Consider the following 18,585-nt stretch of genomic DNA (forward strand, 5'->3'; position numbering starts at 1 on the left):
ACAGGTACAGCCTAGCATTCTGAAACAAACCCTGAAGAACACACACAGGTACAGCCTAGCAATCTGAAACAAACCCTGAAGAACACACACAGGTACAGCCTAGCATTCTGAAACAAACCCTGAAGAACACACACAGGTACAGCCTAGTATTCTGAAACAAACCCTGAAGAACACACACAGGTACAGCCTAGCATTCTGTAACAAACCCTGAAGAACACACAAAGGTACAGCCTAGCATTCTGAAACAAACCCTGAAGAACACACACAGGTACAGCCTAGCATTCTGTAACAAACCCTGAAGAACACACAAAGGTACAGCCTAGCATTCTGAAACAAACCCTGAAGAACACACACAGGTACAGCCTAGCATTCTGAAACAAACCCTGAAGAACACACACAGGTACAGCCTAGCATTCTGAAACAAACCCTGAAGAACACACACAGGTACAGCCTAGCATTCTGAAACAAACCCTGAAGAACACACACTGGTACAGCCTAGCATTCTGAAACAAACCCTGAAGAACACACACTGGTACAGCCTAGCATTCTGAAACAAACCCTGAAGAACACACACAGGTACAGCCTAGTATTCTGAAACAAACCCTGAAGAACACACAAAGGTACAGCCTAGCATTCTGAAACAAACCCTGAAGAACACACACAGGTACAGCCTAGCATTCTGAAATAAACCCTGAAGAACACACACAGGTACAGCCTAGTATTCTGAAACAAACCCTGAAGAACACACAAAGGTACAGCCTAGTATTCTGAAACAAACCCTGAAGAACACACACTGGTACAGCCTAGCATTCTGAAACAAACCCTGAAGAACACACACAGGTACAGCCTAGTATTCTGAAACAAACCCTGAAGAACACACAAAGGTACAGCCTAGCGTTCTGAAACAAACCCTGAAGAACACACACAGGTACAGCCTAGCGTTCTGAAACAAACCCTGAAGAACACACACAGGTACAGCCTAGCATTCTGAAATAAACCCTGAAGAACACACACAGGTACAGCCTAGCAATCTGAAACAAACCCTGAAGAACACACACAGGTACAGCCTAGTATTCTGAAACAAACCCTGAAGAACACACACAGGTACAGCCTAGCATTCTGAAACAAACCCTGAAGAACACACACAGGTACAGCCTAGCGTTCTGAAACAAACCCTGAAGAACACACACAGGTACAGCCTAGCGTTCTGAAACAAACCCTGAAGAACAGACACAGGTACAGCCTAGCATTCTGTAACAAACCCTGAAGAACACACACAGGTACAGCCTAGCATTCTGAAACAAACCCTGAAGAACACACAAAGGTACAGCCTAGCATTCTGAAACAAACCCTGAAGAACACACAAAGGTACAGCCTAGTATTCTGAAATAAACCCTGAAGAACACACAAAGGTACAGCCTAGTATTCTGAAACAAACCCTGAAGAACACACAAAGGTACAGCCTAGTATTCTGAAACAAACCCTGAAGAACACACACAGGTACAGCCTAGTATTCTGAAACAAACCCTGAAGAACACACACAGGTACAGCCTAGCATTCTGAAACAAACCCTGAAGAACACACACTGGTACAGCCTAGCATTCTGAAACAAACCCTGAAGAACACACACAGGTACAGCCTAGCATTCTGAAACAAACCCTGAAGAACACACAGGTGCAGCCTAGCATTCTGAAACAAACCCTGAAGAACACACACAGGTACAGCCTAGCATTCTGAAAGAAACTCTAAAGAACACACACAGATGGAGCCTATTATTCTGAAACACTTATTGGCATCTTCTTTTGGCTACAACTTTTTCAATAGTTCCTATTTGAACATGCATTTGTAAATGTATAATTTGATAACTGTCAAGTCAGGAAGAAGTTGGAGTCAAATAAATCTACAGGTATAATAACTAGGATTAGGAAAGCTCTACCAAGGACCGAGAGATACCATGTACTGTACTATGATATATACATATAGGGACTCCTCTCTGTAAGTACTATTTGTAACACTTGTGTATATTCAACAAGTTGAACTACCACATTACCAGGCTTATGTCCAGTTACTTTAAGATCTAACTCTTCATCCTTTAAACTTCCCAACACCACCAAACTACAACCTGACAAACATGAACCAGACACTTGACTAGTTCAGCCAGTTCAGCCAAGACAGAAGACACTAGAAGACTGGTTCTTATTGACATGTCAGAGGGAAAGTGAAACAAGTGAAAGTAAATATGTGGTTGACTTGTTAAGTCCTTGAGTTGACAGAGATAACTGCTGTCCTTAAGTGACACGTGGCAGAACTCGGATGTTTACACCAGCAGGTGTTCGGGTTCCGGTGTGGGTTCTCTTACTCGTGAATAGTTCATCAGGTTGGCGAGTCACTGAATAGAAATAATCTTTGTACACAACTAAGTGCTTTTATTTAACCGAAATTTTAGTGACCGTCTGCCTATAGCTGCAGTGCAGACTGAACCAGTGAGGAAGGTGACAGACGGTATCAAAACGCTGGTGGATAAAACATTTGGTTGCGTACAACGATTCGTTTTACTCAGACAAATGCTGTAGTTAATTATGAATGGAGGATATTATATAGGATATTACATAGGATATTGTGTAGGATATTGTGTAGTTTGTGTTGTTTTTAGAACAGCCCAGTTGCTGTAACCAGTTCCCAGTTTACAATAGCAGGTGCACATGTTGTGTTGTGGGCTCTCTTATAGTTATACTTTTACTCAGACAAATGCTGTAGTTCATTATGAATGGTGGATATTATGTAGGCTATTGTGTAGGATATTGTGTAGTTTGTGTTGTTTTTAGAACAGCCCAGTTGCTGTAACTGTTCTCAGTCCTGCCTGGCATGAGGGCCCGAGGGATTCCGTTACAACTGACGGCTATTTTTACTAACCTTTGAGCCTAGAACAACACAGGCCCCCATCCTACAGAAACCCTCCCCTAGCCTCTGGCTCTATTCTAGCCATCAAACCTCGCTGCTCAACCACTCAGACAGCCCAGAAAGTGAGAAAATTGGCACGGCAGCCGGAATAATCGCAGTTTGTTTTCCAATTTCCCTACAATTGTCCCTACAGAGGGGCGGTCCGCTGCCATACCCCACATTCTTGTCCGGACATTTCAGCCAAGTTTATTAATATGCAAACAACTGTCCCCACATTTTTCACACTGCCCCTCGGAAATGCTGTAGGAGGGAAATTCTGCCAGGCTAGCAGACACAGTGTAACTGTTCTGTTGAACCTCCCCTTGTACATAACCCGCAGCAACATTCAGTAAAACTGCGATATAAACACGCAACAGACTGCAGTTAGGGGAGGTTCGCTAGCATCAGGAGGAATGCCGACCCTGACCCCTGACTCTTACAACCTCCACAGGGCGTCTGTCTTCCCATGTACAAAACTTCCGCCCACCCTAACATTACTACACACGCTGATCAATTAGCGCTGGTTAGTTAGCCACCCTGGTAATTAGTCCTTAATGAGGCTTGTTGTGCTGAGCGGGAACAAGGAAGTTGTTTGTACCGCGCGAGAGTTTGTGGGGAGGGGCGCAGTACTGCCGACTGGGCAGACCGTGTTCTATATTTGCCGTGTAACGCCTGCCATGTTTGTGCCCGCTAACAACACGGTACAGACATGTCATCTCGGCACACATCACACATGTTCACACAGGACAGATCTGAACAATAAACTCACCCAGAAGGGCCTGGAACAGGCGACTTTTAAAGATCCTGATGACTCGCTCGATCGCTGCGCGTAGCTGGCGGTCTCCGGGCTTGGTTAACTTGGCATGGTAGTCCTCCAGCAGTTCCAGCGCCCTGTGCGCGTCTGGAAGAGAGCAGCACTCGTGTCAACACCTCACACAACAACGGCGCCAAACACGAGCACAGCGCGACAAGACGGAGCGACTCTTACCTTGTTTTCTGACGGGCATCCTTCCGTTTTGTCCTGCAAATGCACGGTTCAAATTCCTGGGGCACAACCCACACCTCCCTCGGCACTAGACACAGCCGCCTGCTACAAAATCCAGTCTTGACAAACCCCGAGCTCCGTCCCGTCGACCACGACCAAGGCACTTGAACGTACACAGCCCCGCTAGCGCCCCAAGGAGGGTCACACTTCCTTGGCCCAAGAGAAATTCAAGCCAAATTCCTAAGTTTCTCCAAGCTGCAAGATGGCGACCACGTCAGGCCAGCCCTGGTCACGTGAGCTCACTCTGGCATTCAGCCAATCAGCGCGCCGGAAAGTCGTCACGTGGGGCGAAGATGACCTCTGACCCGCACGTGTTTTTCGCGGCAATTTTTGTATCTTTGTTGTCAGCTGTGCAAAAATTCGCTACATCTTTGTGTATAGCTGCGTAAAAACTCGCACGGAAAAGCGCGGAGCGTTACTACAAGCCGTTCGGATGTTGACTGGCTACAAACGGCAACAAACCGTTCCGCCCGCTGTTGTGGATTGGATCCTTTTTTTTTCGGTTTGAAGGGTCGCCTCAGAGTTTGACATTGACTTTGACTTTGAAGTATAAATCGCATCTACGCAGTGCTATCTTGATGGCGACAAGGCAAAATTTACGTCATGATAAGTACGAAAAGCGAATAACTTTTATTCGCAGTTGTCACATAGTTTTGGTGTCGTTCTTCTCTAGGATCCTCTAGCTCTAGGGAGAGAACTGATTGCCAGTAGAGTTTGACCACCATCTGCAGGGTGGACTGACTTTCATGGTCGATCGTAGAACTTTTTGCCGAATTCTACGATCCGTACCCCCGTAGGAAGGCCTGGTGGAGGCTTCTCTGTAGTGGCCCACAACATGACATCGGTCACCGATTTGTGTGTATGGGACGCGTTCTTTCGTTTTACCAAGTATCACACTCGGAGAACGGTTCGGGTCACACACACAGACAGACACCCGAGTTGACCGTAGAGCGTAATCAGCCATGAGTCCGTTACTGCGAGCGGACGGTCAGTATTCTTTATTTTTTACTTCGTTTTTTGACAGACAAGGCACTGCACTCAAATTTTTATGACTCATTTTAACAGTGCCACGTACAGAGGACAAATATACCCATTTTTACACCTGGGTGGAGTGAGGAAAGTCGTGTTAAGTGCCTTTTCCAATGGCACAACGTTAACATCGGTGGCGTCAGGGAGATTCGAGCCCGGCACCCGCTTGGTTCTTGGCCGAACACACACGACCCCACGAATGCCGTCACTTTTTTTTTAAGGGGGCTGTCACACCTGTGCGTATAGCAAGTCCAAACTCGGAAAGTTCCCTATTGACACCTCCCTCCCCCACGAATTGATTGCAACAAACGGTTCTTGGCTGCAGATCAATCATTCTACAGTCTGTATCCTCTGCGTACCTTTTCCCAGTCATTTTTAATTCTCGACATGTTGTCTGACCCATCGTGTCTCACCTTTGTCTTTGCTTGACTCCTCAGCTGAAGGTAGGAAACCTGGCCCCTGATGGAGGACAGGGCGAAGTAAAGGACGCTTCAGGTGTTTGGCTCGAGTAGCCTCCGTTACAGGCTCCCTTCGGCTGTTTTCTGTAGCTACCGTTTTCAGTACAGTACATTGTAGTAAGAAAAAGTTCTAACAAAACGGTAGCTAAGGAAAGTAGCTGAAGGAAGCCTGGCTAGGTTCAAGCGGGAGTTCGACCAAAGTAAAGTAAGTTGACTCCTCAACCATTTCAGTGCGTGAGTCTCCGTCTTGATGTCGTATTTAATTTGTGCAATCCTGCTTGGACAACGCACAACAAAACTGCCTGAGTGAACTGCAAAAAGCGAACCCGGACATCTGCTTGGAGATCAGGCGGGCTAGCGACTGCATTATTTGGTGAGGTGAAAGTACACCTGTCGCTGAACTCAGGTGGGCGTGGCTCCGGGAAGTCTTTGATGTTTGCCGCTCGGTGGGCCGGGATAGCGGGACCGTGTCCTGTACGGGACAGGTGTTCAGGCGGGATAGCGGGACCGTGTCCTGTTCGGGACAGGCGTTCCGGCGGGATAGCGGGACTGTTTCCTGTTCGGGACAGGTGTTCCGGCGGGATAGCGGGACCGTGTCCTGTTCGGGACAGGTGTTCCGGCGGGATAGCGGGACCGTGTCCTGTACGGGACAGGTGTTCCGGCGGGATAGCGGGACCGTGTCCTGTTCGGGACAGGTGTTCAGGCGGGATAGCGGGACCGTGTCCTGTTCGGGACAGGTGTTCCGGCGGGATAGCGGGACCGTGTCCTGTTCGGGACAGGTGTTCAGGCGGGATAGCGGGACCGTGTCCTGTTCGGGACAGGCGTTCCGGCGGGATAGCGGGACTGTTTCCTGTTCGGGACAGGTGTTCCGGCGGGATAGCGGGACCGTGTCCTGTTCGGGACAGGTGTTCCGGCGGGATAGCGGGACCGTGTCCTGTACGGGACAGGTGTTCCGGCGGGATAGCGGGACCGTGTCCTGTTCGGGACAGGTGTTCAGGCGGGATAGCGGGACCGTGTCCTGTTCGGGACAGGTGTTCCGGCGGGATAGCGGGACCGTGTCCTGTTCGGGACAGGTGTTCAGGCGGGATAGCGGGGCCGTGTCCTGTTCGGGACAGGTGTTCAGACGGCAAAGCGGGGCCGTGTCCTGTACGGGACAGGTGTTCCGGCGGGATAGCGGGACCGTGTCCTGTTCGGGACAGGTGTTCAGACGGCACAGCGGGACCGTGTCCTGTACGGGACAGGTGTTCCGGCGGTAAACCGCCTAATCTCCAAGCAGATGCTTGGATCGGTCTTGTTTTTCCGCGTGATTTGTGGCTTAGTCACTACAAGGCCTTCTGGTTTTGGAGAGTAGAATTCGGCCAGGAGAAGGAGCTTGCCGTAACTGGCGAGGCTAACATTGAGTTTATCATATTTGATTTTGTTTCATTTACTTTTGAACAATTGTGTAAGTTTTGTATTTGATTTAATTGTGTTCAATGTAGACGGACTGCAGGAAGAATAGCGTAGGATTGTATACACTAATGGGGATCTAAATAAGACAAACAAACAAACAAACAAGTGATGTATTGAGGATGCCCCTACTGAAATTGGCTCCACTCTACGACAGTTCTAGTAAGATATGAATTCTGCATCGTGTTGACACTGTTCCATTCCTTAGGTGTGCCATTGCATGATCTCCAAACAGGTGTTTACAAGTCCGGCCCGTTCTGTGCGCGTATTCAAAGCTTGTCATGATGACGATCTCTTCATGCGTTGTCATGACGATCTCTTCATGCGTTGTCATGACGACCTCTTCATGCGTTGCGGCACTCCAGCTTCTGTATTTGTAACTGTGCAGCCGGTATAACCGCCCTTGAGCGTAAAATAGTGATAGCAGCTTCGCAGGCACGCGGCGGGACAGCAGCTGGTTATATTACACTGAAGGCCTGTCACACCTAGTCTTTGCACATCTCATCTGACTGCAACGGTTCTTTAAAACTATTTAGTGAGGACGTTCCTACAGTATTTGATGAGTACGAGCTCCATTCTACTATGGTTCTCGAAAAATACGAACTTTTGAACACATCCATCCTTGGTTGATCTCACTGACCGCTCAATCCCATATCCGTAGTTTGTGTAATTAACGCAGACTCCGCTATCCGAGGCTCCACTAGCTAGGGGCCGAGCGGCGCTGGGCTGCCGCTATCAGCAGGCTACCATATCCGAGCGTACATAACTTTTGGGAGCCTGACAAGAAGCAAAACGTAAATAAAGCAACCTTCGTCATTCCACCGTATCGTGGTAAATGTGAGAAACCGGAAGAAACTATAATGCAGAAAATGAATTTAGTTGTCCGCCGGCCCTCATAGCCTTGATTTGTTTCGTTTGTCAAAGCACTTCATACTTGAACGGTGCGTTTTATATAATCTCCAAGCAGATGTGGACAGGCGAAATTGTAACGTTTCTCAACCTCCCGGCTCCATGTTATAACGTTACGATTTCACCTTTCTACATCTACTTGGAGGGTACATTTTACTGACATTCCTCGCATTCGCTACAGGGCGGTCAATGACCGCTGACGTCATACAGCTGCCAAACGCACCAATAGAAACAATTTTCTACATTTAAGCAACATACAACAAAATATGATATCAATATAAAATTTGTATCTAGTTAAATATTTTTATTTGCAACTGTTTTTATGGAGTCATGGATGCAAAATTGGTTAGAGTTCCTGTTGAGAGTTTGTTACTTTAATACTTCTTCTTAAAATGGTTTTGCTGCGGTTTGATCCGCCATGTTTGTTTTTGGCAGGCCCAGACAGGCCGTCCGGCGGGAAACTGGCATATAAAGAACAGAAGTGGTCAGTTTGAGCCACACAGAGACAGATCCAGGTCCGGATAGTCACAGCGCGCTGCAGCAGCATGTGTGGACGGACTGCGTGGTAAGGACAGGGTACAGGGGCTCGGGAACACGGCGGGTTCGGACAGGGTACAGGGGCTCGGGAACACGGCGGGTTCGGACAGGGTACAGGGGCTCGGGAACACGGCGGGTTCGAAAGGGGGAAAGGGGGAGGGGCTGTTTGGGTTTATGATGATGTATGTTGTGATCGTGTTCTTTGAAATGAGGAACGACACAACAGTCGGCAGATCTTACCGGCAAACACCGGCTGTTTTGTTGTTGTTTAGTGAAGATGTCTGGGATCATTTCTCTTGCTGACTGAGGAGGAATATCGGAGAACTGTGAATCATGGTTGTTTTCTCACTGCTTGCGGCCTAACAGTACTGTAGCACGAAATACTTATACCAAGGAGGTTACAATAAAGGATCTTGAGTTATATTAATTATTAATATGATATATAAGGATCTTGAGTAATATCATAACTCAAAATCCTTTTGATGGATTTGTATGAATTTTGATTTTAGGGTAGTTATTGCGATCCCAACGAAACATGGCGATTTCGGGCCCCCTAACAGCTTTTCTCAGTACTGCAGCATTACAGGCGGACAACCCCTTCCTGAGAATAGTGTGGCCAATGACCAAACTCCAGAGTTGGCTTGGGACTTGTTTCAGCAACACTTGTTATGGAGTGTGATGAGGCTATGGTTTCTATTTCACAGATCTTGGATTTCTTTTTCCCCGCTGCAGCACTCTCGCTCCAGACGAAGTTCCTCGCGCCTGCGGGTTCCGCGATCGCCGGGGCCAACGCCGCCAGCCCCGATGGAAGGACGGGGACAGCAGCAAGTACTTCCCCTCGCACAACGTCAGTCCGCAGTCTCGCACGTAAGCCAAGTTCAGTTTTGTTAATCAAAGGACATTTAGATTCAATAATCAAAAGACATTTAGATTCAAAATGCATCACATAGGAGTAGTCTACTTCTGTATATGATATACTCCTGTCCAATGCCCTTGACACCCTAGTTTGACCTTGACCTGTGCCCTCCAGGCCAGTCCTGGTGTGCAGCAGCCATTTTGGTGGTGAGGCGCAGACTGAGGACCGGACGCTGGCGGCCATGCAGTGGGGCCTGGTGCCCTCATGGTTCAAGGTAACGGCTCACTCACACTCACTCACTGGTTCTGTCTTTTGCATAGACATACTTCAAACTTTCTGTATAGTTTCATCGGGATGGTGAATTACTGGTCACCTTCCTTGAAGGGCAATACTGACTGGTTCTAGTTCGCACCACAGCTAGGTGCAGTAAGCTAGGTGTTACCGTTGTGGGGAGAATGCGGTCCAAAATGACACCTACATGTACCTGCAATGTGGAGCCCAAATGACACCTACATGTACCTGCAGTGTGGAGCCAAAATGACACCTACATGTACCTGCAGTGCGAAGTAGAACCAGTCAGTATGACCCTCAGGAAGGTGACAGAAAGTCACCAAAATGTTGGCTAGAAATAAACACTTAGTTGTGAGAGAGATCTTTGTTTAACACTTCAAAGTTATTATTCAGCTGTATGAGAAATGCTGGCACTACAGATGGCTCTGTGGATTCTGATTGGTCCGTCTTGCTTTCTGTATCCCAGGGCGACCCGAAAGGGTTCGGGTACAAGACAAACAACGCTCGCAGTGACGGGATGATGACCAAAGGCTTCTTCAAGGGGCCGCTGCAGAAGGGGCAGAGATGTGTGGTGCTCGCTGACGGGTAGGTGTATCAGCGTTGTTGTTCCAATTCTACATCAAAACGTAAAATTATGGTACAGAACCAGGCTGTTATATCCTCCTGTCTCCCCTGCAGGTACAGGAAGGTTTAAGTAACCAGGCTGTTATATCCTCCTGTCTCCCCTGCAGGTACAGAAAGGTAAATCTAACCAGGCTGTTATATCCTGCTGGCTCCCCTGCAGGTACAGAAAGGTAAAAGTAACAACGCCGATGTCCTCTTGTCTCCCCTGCAGGTACTTTGAGTGGCAGACTGGGAAGGACGGCAAAAAGCAGCCGTACTTCATCTACTTCCCACAGAACAAGGGGGAGGGGGGCAACCTTGAGAAAGGGGAGGGGGGCAGCCTTGAGGACAACCCTGAGAGTGGGGAGGGGGGCGACCTTAAGGACAACCCTGAGCGTGGGGAGGGGGGCGACCTTGAGGAGGACTCTGGGGCGTGGCAGGGGCGTCGGCTGCTGACCATGGCGGGGATCTTCGACAGGTGGACGCCGCCGGAGGGAGGGGAGCCGCTGTACACCTACTCCGTCATCACGGTGGACGCGGCGCCCGCCACGGCCTGGATCCACCACCGCATGCCGGCCGTGCTGAACGGGGAGGCGGCCGTACGGGACTGGCTGGAGCACGGCAGGGTTCCGCTCAACAAGGTGGGAGAGTCGGTGTCCCAGAGTGAGTGTATGTGTGTGTGAGAAAGAGTAGTCTCTGTGTGTGTGTGAGTAGATTGTGTGTGTGTGTGTGTGTGTGTGTGTTTTTGTGTGAGAGTGTGTGTGAAAGAGTAGATTGTGTGTGTTTGTGTGTGAATGTGATTACATGTAGATGTGTGTGTAAGACTAAGAGAGAGTAAGTGTATGTTTCTGAGTGTGTGGCATCCTTATCCTTACATTGTTCTGTAAACTGAAGTTGTGTTTACTGTTGTTGTTTACTGTTATTGTTTATTGTTGTTTACTGTTATTGTTTACTGCTCTTCAGGCTGTGGAGTTGATCCAGCCCCAGGAGTGCTTGACCTTTCACCCGGTTTCCACGGTAGTGAACAACTCACGAAACAAGTCTGCGGAGTGTGTGGCGCCGGTTGTGATCGGACAGGAGTGAGTTCCTTGTCCTGTGTGTGGTTACAGGCCACTATCTCCGTCACCCGATTATATCCGTTCACAGGACGGGATGAAATTAATTTTTGTGAATAGCTGCACTGGTGCACATTACCCAAAATTAAGCTAAATGGAACATTTTGGGGTCGTACAACATAGAATAAAATAGAATGTCAGCAAAACCTTATCACAAACCTTAGAATATGCACAGTGCCAACACAAGTTTCAAGCTTGAGAATATAGTAATGGTTTTATATTTTATTTCTGTCCCTTTACATCAAGAATAATACATTTACGCACATATTCGTAGTATTTAGGTGCGCTGGTGCATCCAGAGTTGATAACATTAGGTGCACAGCTACAATTGTGGGTGCACAAAAGTGCAGAACCATTCTGTAACCGGTTGTTTTGTCCTGTCGCTTTAGGAAGCCGACGGCCAGCAGTAAGATGATGTCTGCTTGGCTGCAGAAGGGGAAACCTGCGAAGCAGGGCGGGGGGGAGAAGAGACCGCCCCCCACCCCCCAGCCGGGGTTACACCTCTCCCCACAGGGCGGGGGAGAGAAGAGACCGCCCCCCACCCCCCAGCCGGGGTTCCTGCTGACATCCTGGCTGAAGAGGGGAGCGAAAGAAGGGGAGGGGGACGACGAATCTCCCGCTAAGAAAAAGAAAACTATTTGAAGGAATAAGATCAGGAAAGTGGAAAACGTTACTGTATGTTTATAGAAAAGATATGTAAGATATTTTTCTTTGTGTAGTATTTTTTACAGAACTTCATTTCTAAAGAACCTCCCTCCAACAAAAAGGAGGAAGTAAGATAAGGAAATACGGAGTGGAAAATGTTTTTGTAAATAGTTTGTCTCCAAAAAAGATTTGTTAAGTTTTTTTATTTAGATTTATAAGAAAAAGAAAACAACTTGAAGGGAATAAGATTATTAGTATGAAATACACACAGGAAAGTGTTACTCTATATAGTTTGTTTATCAAAAACGTGTTACGCTTATTGAAGTTTTTAATGTTTCATATTCAGCCTGCTGAGGGAGCCTATTGGCACCAAACTTGTATTGGTTATGATGTTAGCAAGCAGGGACAAGGTTAATTCATTTTGTTTACTGAACTTCATTGCTAAAAAACAAACTGATTTTTGAAGAGTTTGTAAATATTGATACCTAGCTTAGTTTTGTGGCAGTTGCAATATTTCAAAGCCATAAAATGTGCAGCAGATCAGTAGTTTGTACAACTGTTGCCGAAATTTAGATGTTTTACATGAAAAACAAATAACAAGCCAGGCTAATTAAAACCGACTGAATGGTGCAATCTTTGTACAATATATCAGCAGACATGGACACTTGTACTGACCGAATAACTAAGATTAAAAGCTTCTATCCCACAGGCCTCTTGCTTGGTTTCGTCTACTTTCTTCATCAAACAAGTCTTCCCTAAACAAGAACAATGGTAGTACTGAGCTAAACTCAGATGTTATCAAATAAAGCTAGAAGTGTCTTAATTGGTCTTCATATACACGTCTTCCTTTATTCATTTAGTAACCACTGTTCTAGTTGTAGCACATGTATCATTACTTTACAGTATAAACACTAGTTCGTCCTGTGCCTAAAATCGCACCAGCCTGCGAGTTTTGTTACAGCAGTGAAAGTTTCATCGGGTTGGGAAATCTCTGGATAGCAAAGTTCTTTATTAATAACCCGTACATAAACCCTAACCTTCTCCAGTCGTGATCCGTGATGAGGGGATATAAGCTCAGCCTTGGGACAGAACTCTTCACACCGCAGCAGCGACACCTACATTTGTAGCTGCATTGTGAAGTACAACCAGTCAGTAGTGCCCTGAGGAAGGTGACAGACGGTCACCGAGACGTTGACAGGTGAATATGTACTGGTTGTGTGTAAAGACCTCTGTCTTTGTTATGCAGTAGATAGTATTGAGTTACAAACCTGTTCCTGTACACATGGAATAGACCAGTTGTAACCAATCTGGTAACATCAACAAAACTGCTTGCAACATGTGTAACTATAGGTACCCATTTTCCTTGAACAGTTTGATCAGGTTGGTATGTTCACTGAATAAAAAGATTCTGTACACAAACGAGTGTTTTATTTAACCAAAGTTTTGGTTACAGTCTATCACCTTCCTCAGGGCAATTTTGACGGTGCACGTTTTACTTTTGAGGGCGTATCTGACGGTCAAAGAAATGTTGGTTGAATGAAATACTTGGTTGTGTACAAAGAGTCTTTATATATATGTACCTATTTTGTATGCATTATAAAACTGTATATCTGTATATGTGCCATTTCGGTTCTGAACCCTGGAAGATTAGCCCTGTATAGGGCCAAAAAGTATCACAATAAACGGATCAACTTTTGTAACTAGACAAGACGTCCCACAGATATCCGCTAAGAATCCTTCGACAGAGTCTCCCCGTCTTCTAAGACAATGAATCCGTGTTTACTGATCTTTAAGTACAAGTCGAACTCCTTGGACGCCAGCGCCGCGCCCCAAGCCACCTGCAGCAGCAGCGCCGGCAGCATCCGCCACACGATTGGTCGGCTCGTTTTCACCCAGAATTCCCAGAAGTTGTTCCCCTTCGGCAGGACGGCCGTGTAATATCTGAGGAGGGGAAACATGTCGGCATCATAAGTCATCGTCTTCTGCTTGTCTTTATATGGCTGGATAATCAAACCTACATCAGTCTGTCCAGCCAGCCATAGTGAGCAAGCTAAATGAATGTGTGTGCATGTGTGTGTGTGTGTGTGTGTGTGTCCATGTGTGTGTGTGTGTGCATGTGTGTGTGTGCATGTGTGTGTTTGTGTGCATGTGTGTGTGTGTGTGTGCATGTGAGTGTGTGCATGTATATGCGTGTGTGAGCATTTGTGTGTTTGTGTGTGTGTGTGTGCATGTGTGTGTTTGTGTGCATGTGTGTGTGTGTGTGTGTGCATGTGAGTGTGTGCATGTATATGCGTGTGTGAGCATTTGTGTGTGTGCATGTGTGTGTTTGTGTGCATGTGTGTGTTTGTGTGCATGTGTGTGTGTGTGTGTATGTGAGTGTGTGCATGTATATGCGTGTGTGAGCATTTGTGTGTGTGTGTGTGTGTGTGTGCATGTGTGTGTTTGTGTGCATGTGTGTGTGTGTGTGTGTATGTGAGTGTGTGCATGTATATGCGTGTGTGTGCATGTGTGTGTGTGTGCATGTGTATGTGCGCGTAGTCCCTACCTTCTGGCCAGGCCCCCGGCCATGGGGATCGCCATGCAGACGGGGTTGATGAAGCCGGCCAGCACGTTGATACTCGCTCCTCGGACCTGGGCGCACACCGGGCAGTTCAGGTTACCTGCGGGAAGTAAGGAAAATAGATTTTAAACTGGATAACAATTTTGTTGTTGTTGTTGTATCACTCATTTTATTGTCTCTTTGTTCACTATCATGATGCATCATAAGTTACTGTACATCTTGAAAAATGCGTGTTTCATGTATTTTTTAAGTTTGCGAATTTCGCAGTCACTACTTGCATTCTAAATATTCTCCTGCGAGCATGGACTGTGCCACTGTTACAGTGGGGGTGTAAGATGATACCCACCTGCGAGCATGGACTGTGCCACTGTTACAGGAGGGGTGTAATATGATACCCACCTGCGAGCATGGACTGTGCCACTGTTACAGTGGGGGTGTAAGATGATACCCACCTGCGAGCATGGACTGTGCCACTGTTACAGTGGGGGTGTAAGATGATACCCACCTGCGAGCATGGACTGTGCCACTGTTACAGTGGGGGTGCAAGATGATACCCACCTGCGAGCATGGACTGTGCCACTGTTACAGTGGGGGTGTAAGATGATACCCACCTGCGAGCATGGACTGTGCCACTGTTACAGTTGGGGTGTAAGATGATACCCACCTGCGAGCATGGACTGTGCCACTGTTACAGTGGGGGTGTAATACGATACCCACCTGCGAGCATGGACTGTGCCACTGTTACAGGAGGGGTGTAATATGATATCCACCTGCGAGCATGGACTGTGCCACGAAGGTCTGCCAGGCGGCGCTTGCGGTGACGGCGGGAATGAGGAACATCGGGACGGAGGACAGCAGCCGCGCCTGTGTCACGTCGAGCACCCGGCGGAACATGCTGTTCGCAATCAGTCCGACAAATCCGGCGTTCACCCCCACCGCCGTGATCCCGGACGTGAACGGCCACCTGTGGGGCGGAAACAAACTGTCAGCTGAGTGTCATCACTCACAGCAGTGTCCATCACCAACAGAGAAGTGGTCCAAGGAGAGGAACATGCTTCCACTGATCTACACATGTACATTTACAGACTGGTTTATATCATGGGGGAAAAAGAGTAGTGGTCCCAGTACTGTTCCTAGAGGAACACCTGACACAATTCTATCCAACTCTGTGTGCTTAGGACTACAAGAACCACTGTACAAACATACTAGTTAGTATTGCTACATAATGTCATAAGGGAAAAATAGTAGTGGTCCCGATACCTTTTCTCCTTAGGAACCTGCTGTAAGGCCTGGTACTGTCTTACACCCACCTTTTCTCCTTAGGAATCTGCTGTAAGGCCTGATACTGTCTTACACCCACCTTTTCTCCTTGGGAATCTGCTGTAAGGCCTGGTACTGTCTTAAACCCACCTTTTCTCCTTAGGAATCTGCTGTAAGGCCTGGTACTGTCTTAGACCCACCTTTTCTCCTTAGGAACCTGCTGTAAGGCCTGGTACTGTCTTAGACCCACCTTTTTTCCTTAGGAATCTGCTGTAAGGCCTGGTACTGTCTAAGACCCACCTTTTCTCCTTAGGAATCTGCTGTAAGGCCTGGTACTGTCTTAGACCCACCTTTTCTCCTTAGGAACCTGCTGTAAGGCCTGGTACTGTCTTAGACCCACCTTTTTTCCTTAGGAATCTGCTGTAAGGCCTGGTACTGTCTTAGCCCCACCTTTTCTCCTTAGGAACCTGCTGTAAGGCCTGGTACTGTCTTAGACCCACCTTTTTTCATTAGGAATCTGCTGTAAGGCCTGGTACTGTCTTAGACCCACCTTTTCTCCTTAGGAATCTGCTGTAAGGCCTGGTACTGTCTTAGACCCACCTTTTCTCCTTAGGAACCTGCTGTAAGGCCTGGTACTGTCTTACACCCACCTTTTCTCCTTAGGAACCTGCTGTAAGGCCTGGTACTGTCTTAGACCCACCTTTTCTCCTTAGGAATCTGCTGTAAGGCCTGGTACTGTCTTAGACCCACCTTTTCTCCTTAGGAATCTGCTGTAACTTTGTAAGGCCTGGTACTGTCTTAGACCCACCTTTTCTCCTTAGGAATCTGCTGTAAGGCCTGGTACTGTCTTAGACCCACCTTTTCTCCTTAGGAATCTGCTGTAAGGCCTGGTACTGTCTTAGACCCACCTTTTCTCCTTAGGAATCTGCTGTAAGGCCTGGTACTGTCTTAGACCCACCTTTTCTCCTTAGGAATCTGCTGTAAGGCCTGGTACTGTCTTAGACCCACCTTTTCTCCTTAGGAATCTGCTGTAAGGCCTGGTACTGCAGTTTGACCAGCTCAGCCTGTGTCAGCTCTACCCTCCGTACCACCCCCTTGTTTCCAGGGGCGACCAGCATCTTATCACCGGGGGAGACCTCCTCTGCCATCTCCGCCTTTCTGTTTCTTTAAACCCTGAAATCAAAACAAACTTGGTGAATTATGAATCACTGAATCACCTACTGAAATCAAAGCAAACTTGGTGAATTATGAATCACTTGGATCTGATGTTAGATGGAAGTCCCATGCTTGAAGACACCTTGAGCATGTTATAAAACCTACCACCCTTTTCGAAAAGAGTAGGGGTTCTTCCTGGTGTGAGTGGTTCAAAACCAGTACAGTCCTATGGCTGTACCTGGGGCAATGACATCGTTTTGAGGTCACCGAAGTTAGTGCGGAATCGCAGCTGCTCCAGACCTAATGTGATTCAGCCCCTGGCTGCAAAGAGGAGTGGTCCCCCCTCTCTAGTCCCCGGGGAGCGGACTTTGGGAGCGGACTAAGCTAAGAAGGCTGGACTCCAGGCTAAGCTCGTACAGTTTTGGGATACCAAGAGGATGTCATCCATATAATCAAATCAACATGGCCTAACGTTGCTTACAATAAGTTACATGTGTATGCAGTTTGGCAACGCAAAACTCCGACCACATCCAGGGAGCCCCACGCTGCAACATGCAAGAGACGAGAAAAATTGACATCTATCCCAGGAGGCTGCTAGTTTGGCATGATAATTCTATTTCCCGGCCGTTTCTGAGAGAAACACACGCACAACTCTCACCTTCACCGGTCCAAAATATCTCCGCACACGGCCGCCATGTTGGACGGTAACCTTTCACCTCCACTAGGCGAGACCATATTTTTCAAAGGGAGGATTGAACAGTATTTACAGCAACTGTACTCTTACTTTCAATATATATTGTTCTTGACGGGTCGAATTGGAATAGTGAGGTATAAATGTGATATTACCTGTCAACGATGTATAACTTACTATAAAATGCCACTGCCGCACTCTTTTGTCCTTGAGAATGTCTACTTTACCTTTTGACCTTGTTCGTTAAGTTTGCCGGCTGGGGTCATGGTCAGGAGTTTTGTCATCTCCATGAAAAATGGAGATATAGTTTTGGGTGTGTCTCTGTGTGTGTGTGTTTGTTTGTTTGTTTGTTTGTTTGTTTGTTTGTCTGTCTGTTTGTTTGTCTGTCTGTTTGTCTGTTTGTGTTTCCGCACTACTATAGTCAGCATAACTCAAGAACCTCTTGATGGATTACGATGATATTTGGTATGTGGGCAGGTGTTGTGAAGCCGAAGTTCAAGGTCGATTTGGGGCCCCCTAGTATGTGACCTTGTTACTGCAGCAGAACTTCAATTTTTCTATCTTTTGACCTGCACGTGCTGTGGTCTTGATTTTTGGGTGGCAGATAGCTTGTGATGTAAGGAAGAAGTAACCAGGTGTAGGTTTGGGCCCCCTAGCAGCTTCCTCTAGAACTGCAGGGGCGTTTTTGTGAAAATCTTCTAAGGAGAATAACTGAACAAAGGAACAACGGATTTCCATGACATTTAGTATGCAGGTAGCTTAGATAGAGATATAAACAATGAAGTGCAAATTATGCTAATTGGGACTTTATTTGCATAGCTAATGAGGAAAATCTATATTTGCAGTGTTTTCCATTATCAGACTCAAACACATGTAACGTATGTAGTTTATGGAAAGTGGATCATCAACAGAGACCAATTATGCAAATAAATTCCTAATTTGCATAATTAATGCAAACACAAATTATAGGACTGTCAATATGATACTTAGTATGCAGGTAGCTTAGACAGAGATGTACATAATGTTGTGCAAATTATGCTAA

At 47.0% G+C, this 18,585-nt stretch overlaps 4 protein-coding genes across 12 annotated transcripts in view; 1 reads left to right on the forward strand and 3 right to left on the reverse strand.

The window, feature by feature from the left end:
* Nucleotides 1-4,232, reverse strand: part of LOC136422405 (disks large homolog 1-like) — an 86,404-nt gene extending 82,172 nt beyond the window's left edge. For 4 of the 8 annotated variants that reach the window (XM_066410163.1, XM_066410162.1, XM_066410159.1 and 1 more), the window contains exons 1-2: nt 3,929-4,231; nt 3,710-3,841 (exon numbers count right to left, since the gene is read on the reverse strand). In XM_066410163.1, coding sequence (XP_066266260.1) covers nt 3,710-3,841; nt 3,929-3,947 — 151 coding nt within the window. In that variant the 5' untranslated portion in view covers nt 3,948-4,231. Of the gene's footprint in view, nt 1-3,709; nt 3,842-3,928 lie in introns of all 8 variants that reach the window. The other 4 variants (XM_066410165.1, XM_066410164.1, XM_066410161.1 and 1 more) reach the window with 2 other exon arrangements.
* A 701-nt stretch (nt 4,233-4,933) lies between these two features.
* On the forward strand, nt 4,934-12,588 carry LOC136422406 (abasic site processing protein HMCES-like). 2 transcript variants are annotated; one of them, XM_066410173.1, is made up of 8 exons: nt 4,934-4,972; nt 8,266-8,395; nt 9,100-9,234; nt 9,398-9,497; nt 9,981-10,099; nt 10,350-10,758; nt 11,081-11,196; nt 11,622-12,588. In XM_066410173.1, exons 2-8 carry the CDS (start codon nt 8,376-8,378, stop codon nt 11,872-11,874), a joined length of 1,152 nt encoding a protein of 383 aa, XP_066266270.1. In that variant the 5' UTR covers nt 4,934-4,972; nt 8,266-8,375; the 3' UTR covers nt 11,875-12,588. The 2 variants fall into 2 exon arrangements, with proteins under 2 accessions (XP_066266270.1, XP_066266269.1); XM_066410172.1 differs by lacking the exon at nt 4,934-4,972 and having other exon boundaries at nt 8,231-8,395.
* Nucleotides 5,448-7,255, reverse strand: LOC136422540 (zonadhesin-like). The gene is made up of 3 exons (XM_066410311.1): nt 7,142-7,255; nt 5,863-6,700; nt 5,448-5,473 (listed from the first exon to the last, which is right to left on the reverse strand). The coding sequence occupies exons 1-3, from the start codon at nt 7,253-7,255 to the stop codon at nt 5,448-5,450; spliced, it is 978 nt and encodes a 325-aa protein (XP_066266408.1).
* A 112-nt stretch (nt 12,589-12,700) lies between the features above and the next one.
* LOC136422407 (transmembrane protein 126A-like) lies at nt 12,701-17,603 on the reverse strand. Its single transcript, XM_066410174.1, has 5 exons — nt 17,511-17,603; nt 16,706-16,870; nt 15,208-15,401; nt 14,423-14,537; nt 12,701-13,818 (listed from the first exon to the last, which is right to left on the reverse strand). Exons 2-5 carry the CDS (start codon nt 16,843-16,845, stop codon nt 13,605-13,607), a joined length of 663 nt encoding a protein of 220 aa, XP_066266271.1. The 5' UTR covers nt 16,846-16,870; nt 17,511-17,603; the 3' UTR covers nt 12,701-13,604.
* Nucleotides 17,604-18,585: the final 982 nt, after the last annotated feature.

This window comes from Branchiostoma lanceolatum, chromosome 17, assembly GCF_035083965.1.
Source record: "Branchiostoma lanceolatum isolate klBraLanc5 chromosome 17, klBraLanc5.hap2, whole genome shotgun sequence".
NCBI classification, from domain to species: domain Eukaryota; kingdom Metazoa; phylum Chordata; class Leptocardii; order Amphioxiformes; family Branchiostomatidae; genus Branchiostoma; species Branchiostoma lanceolatum.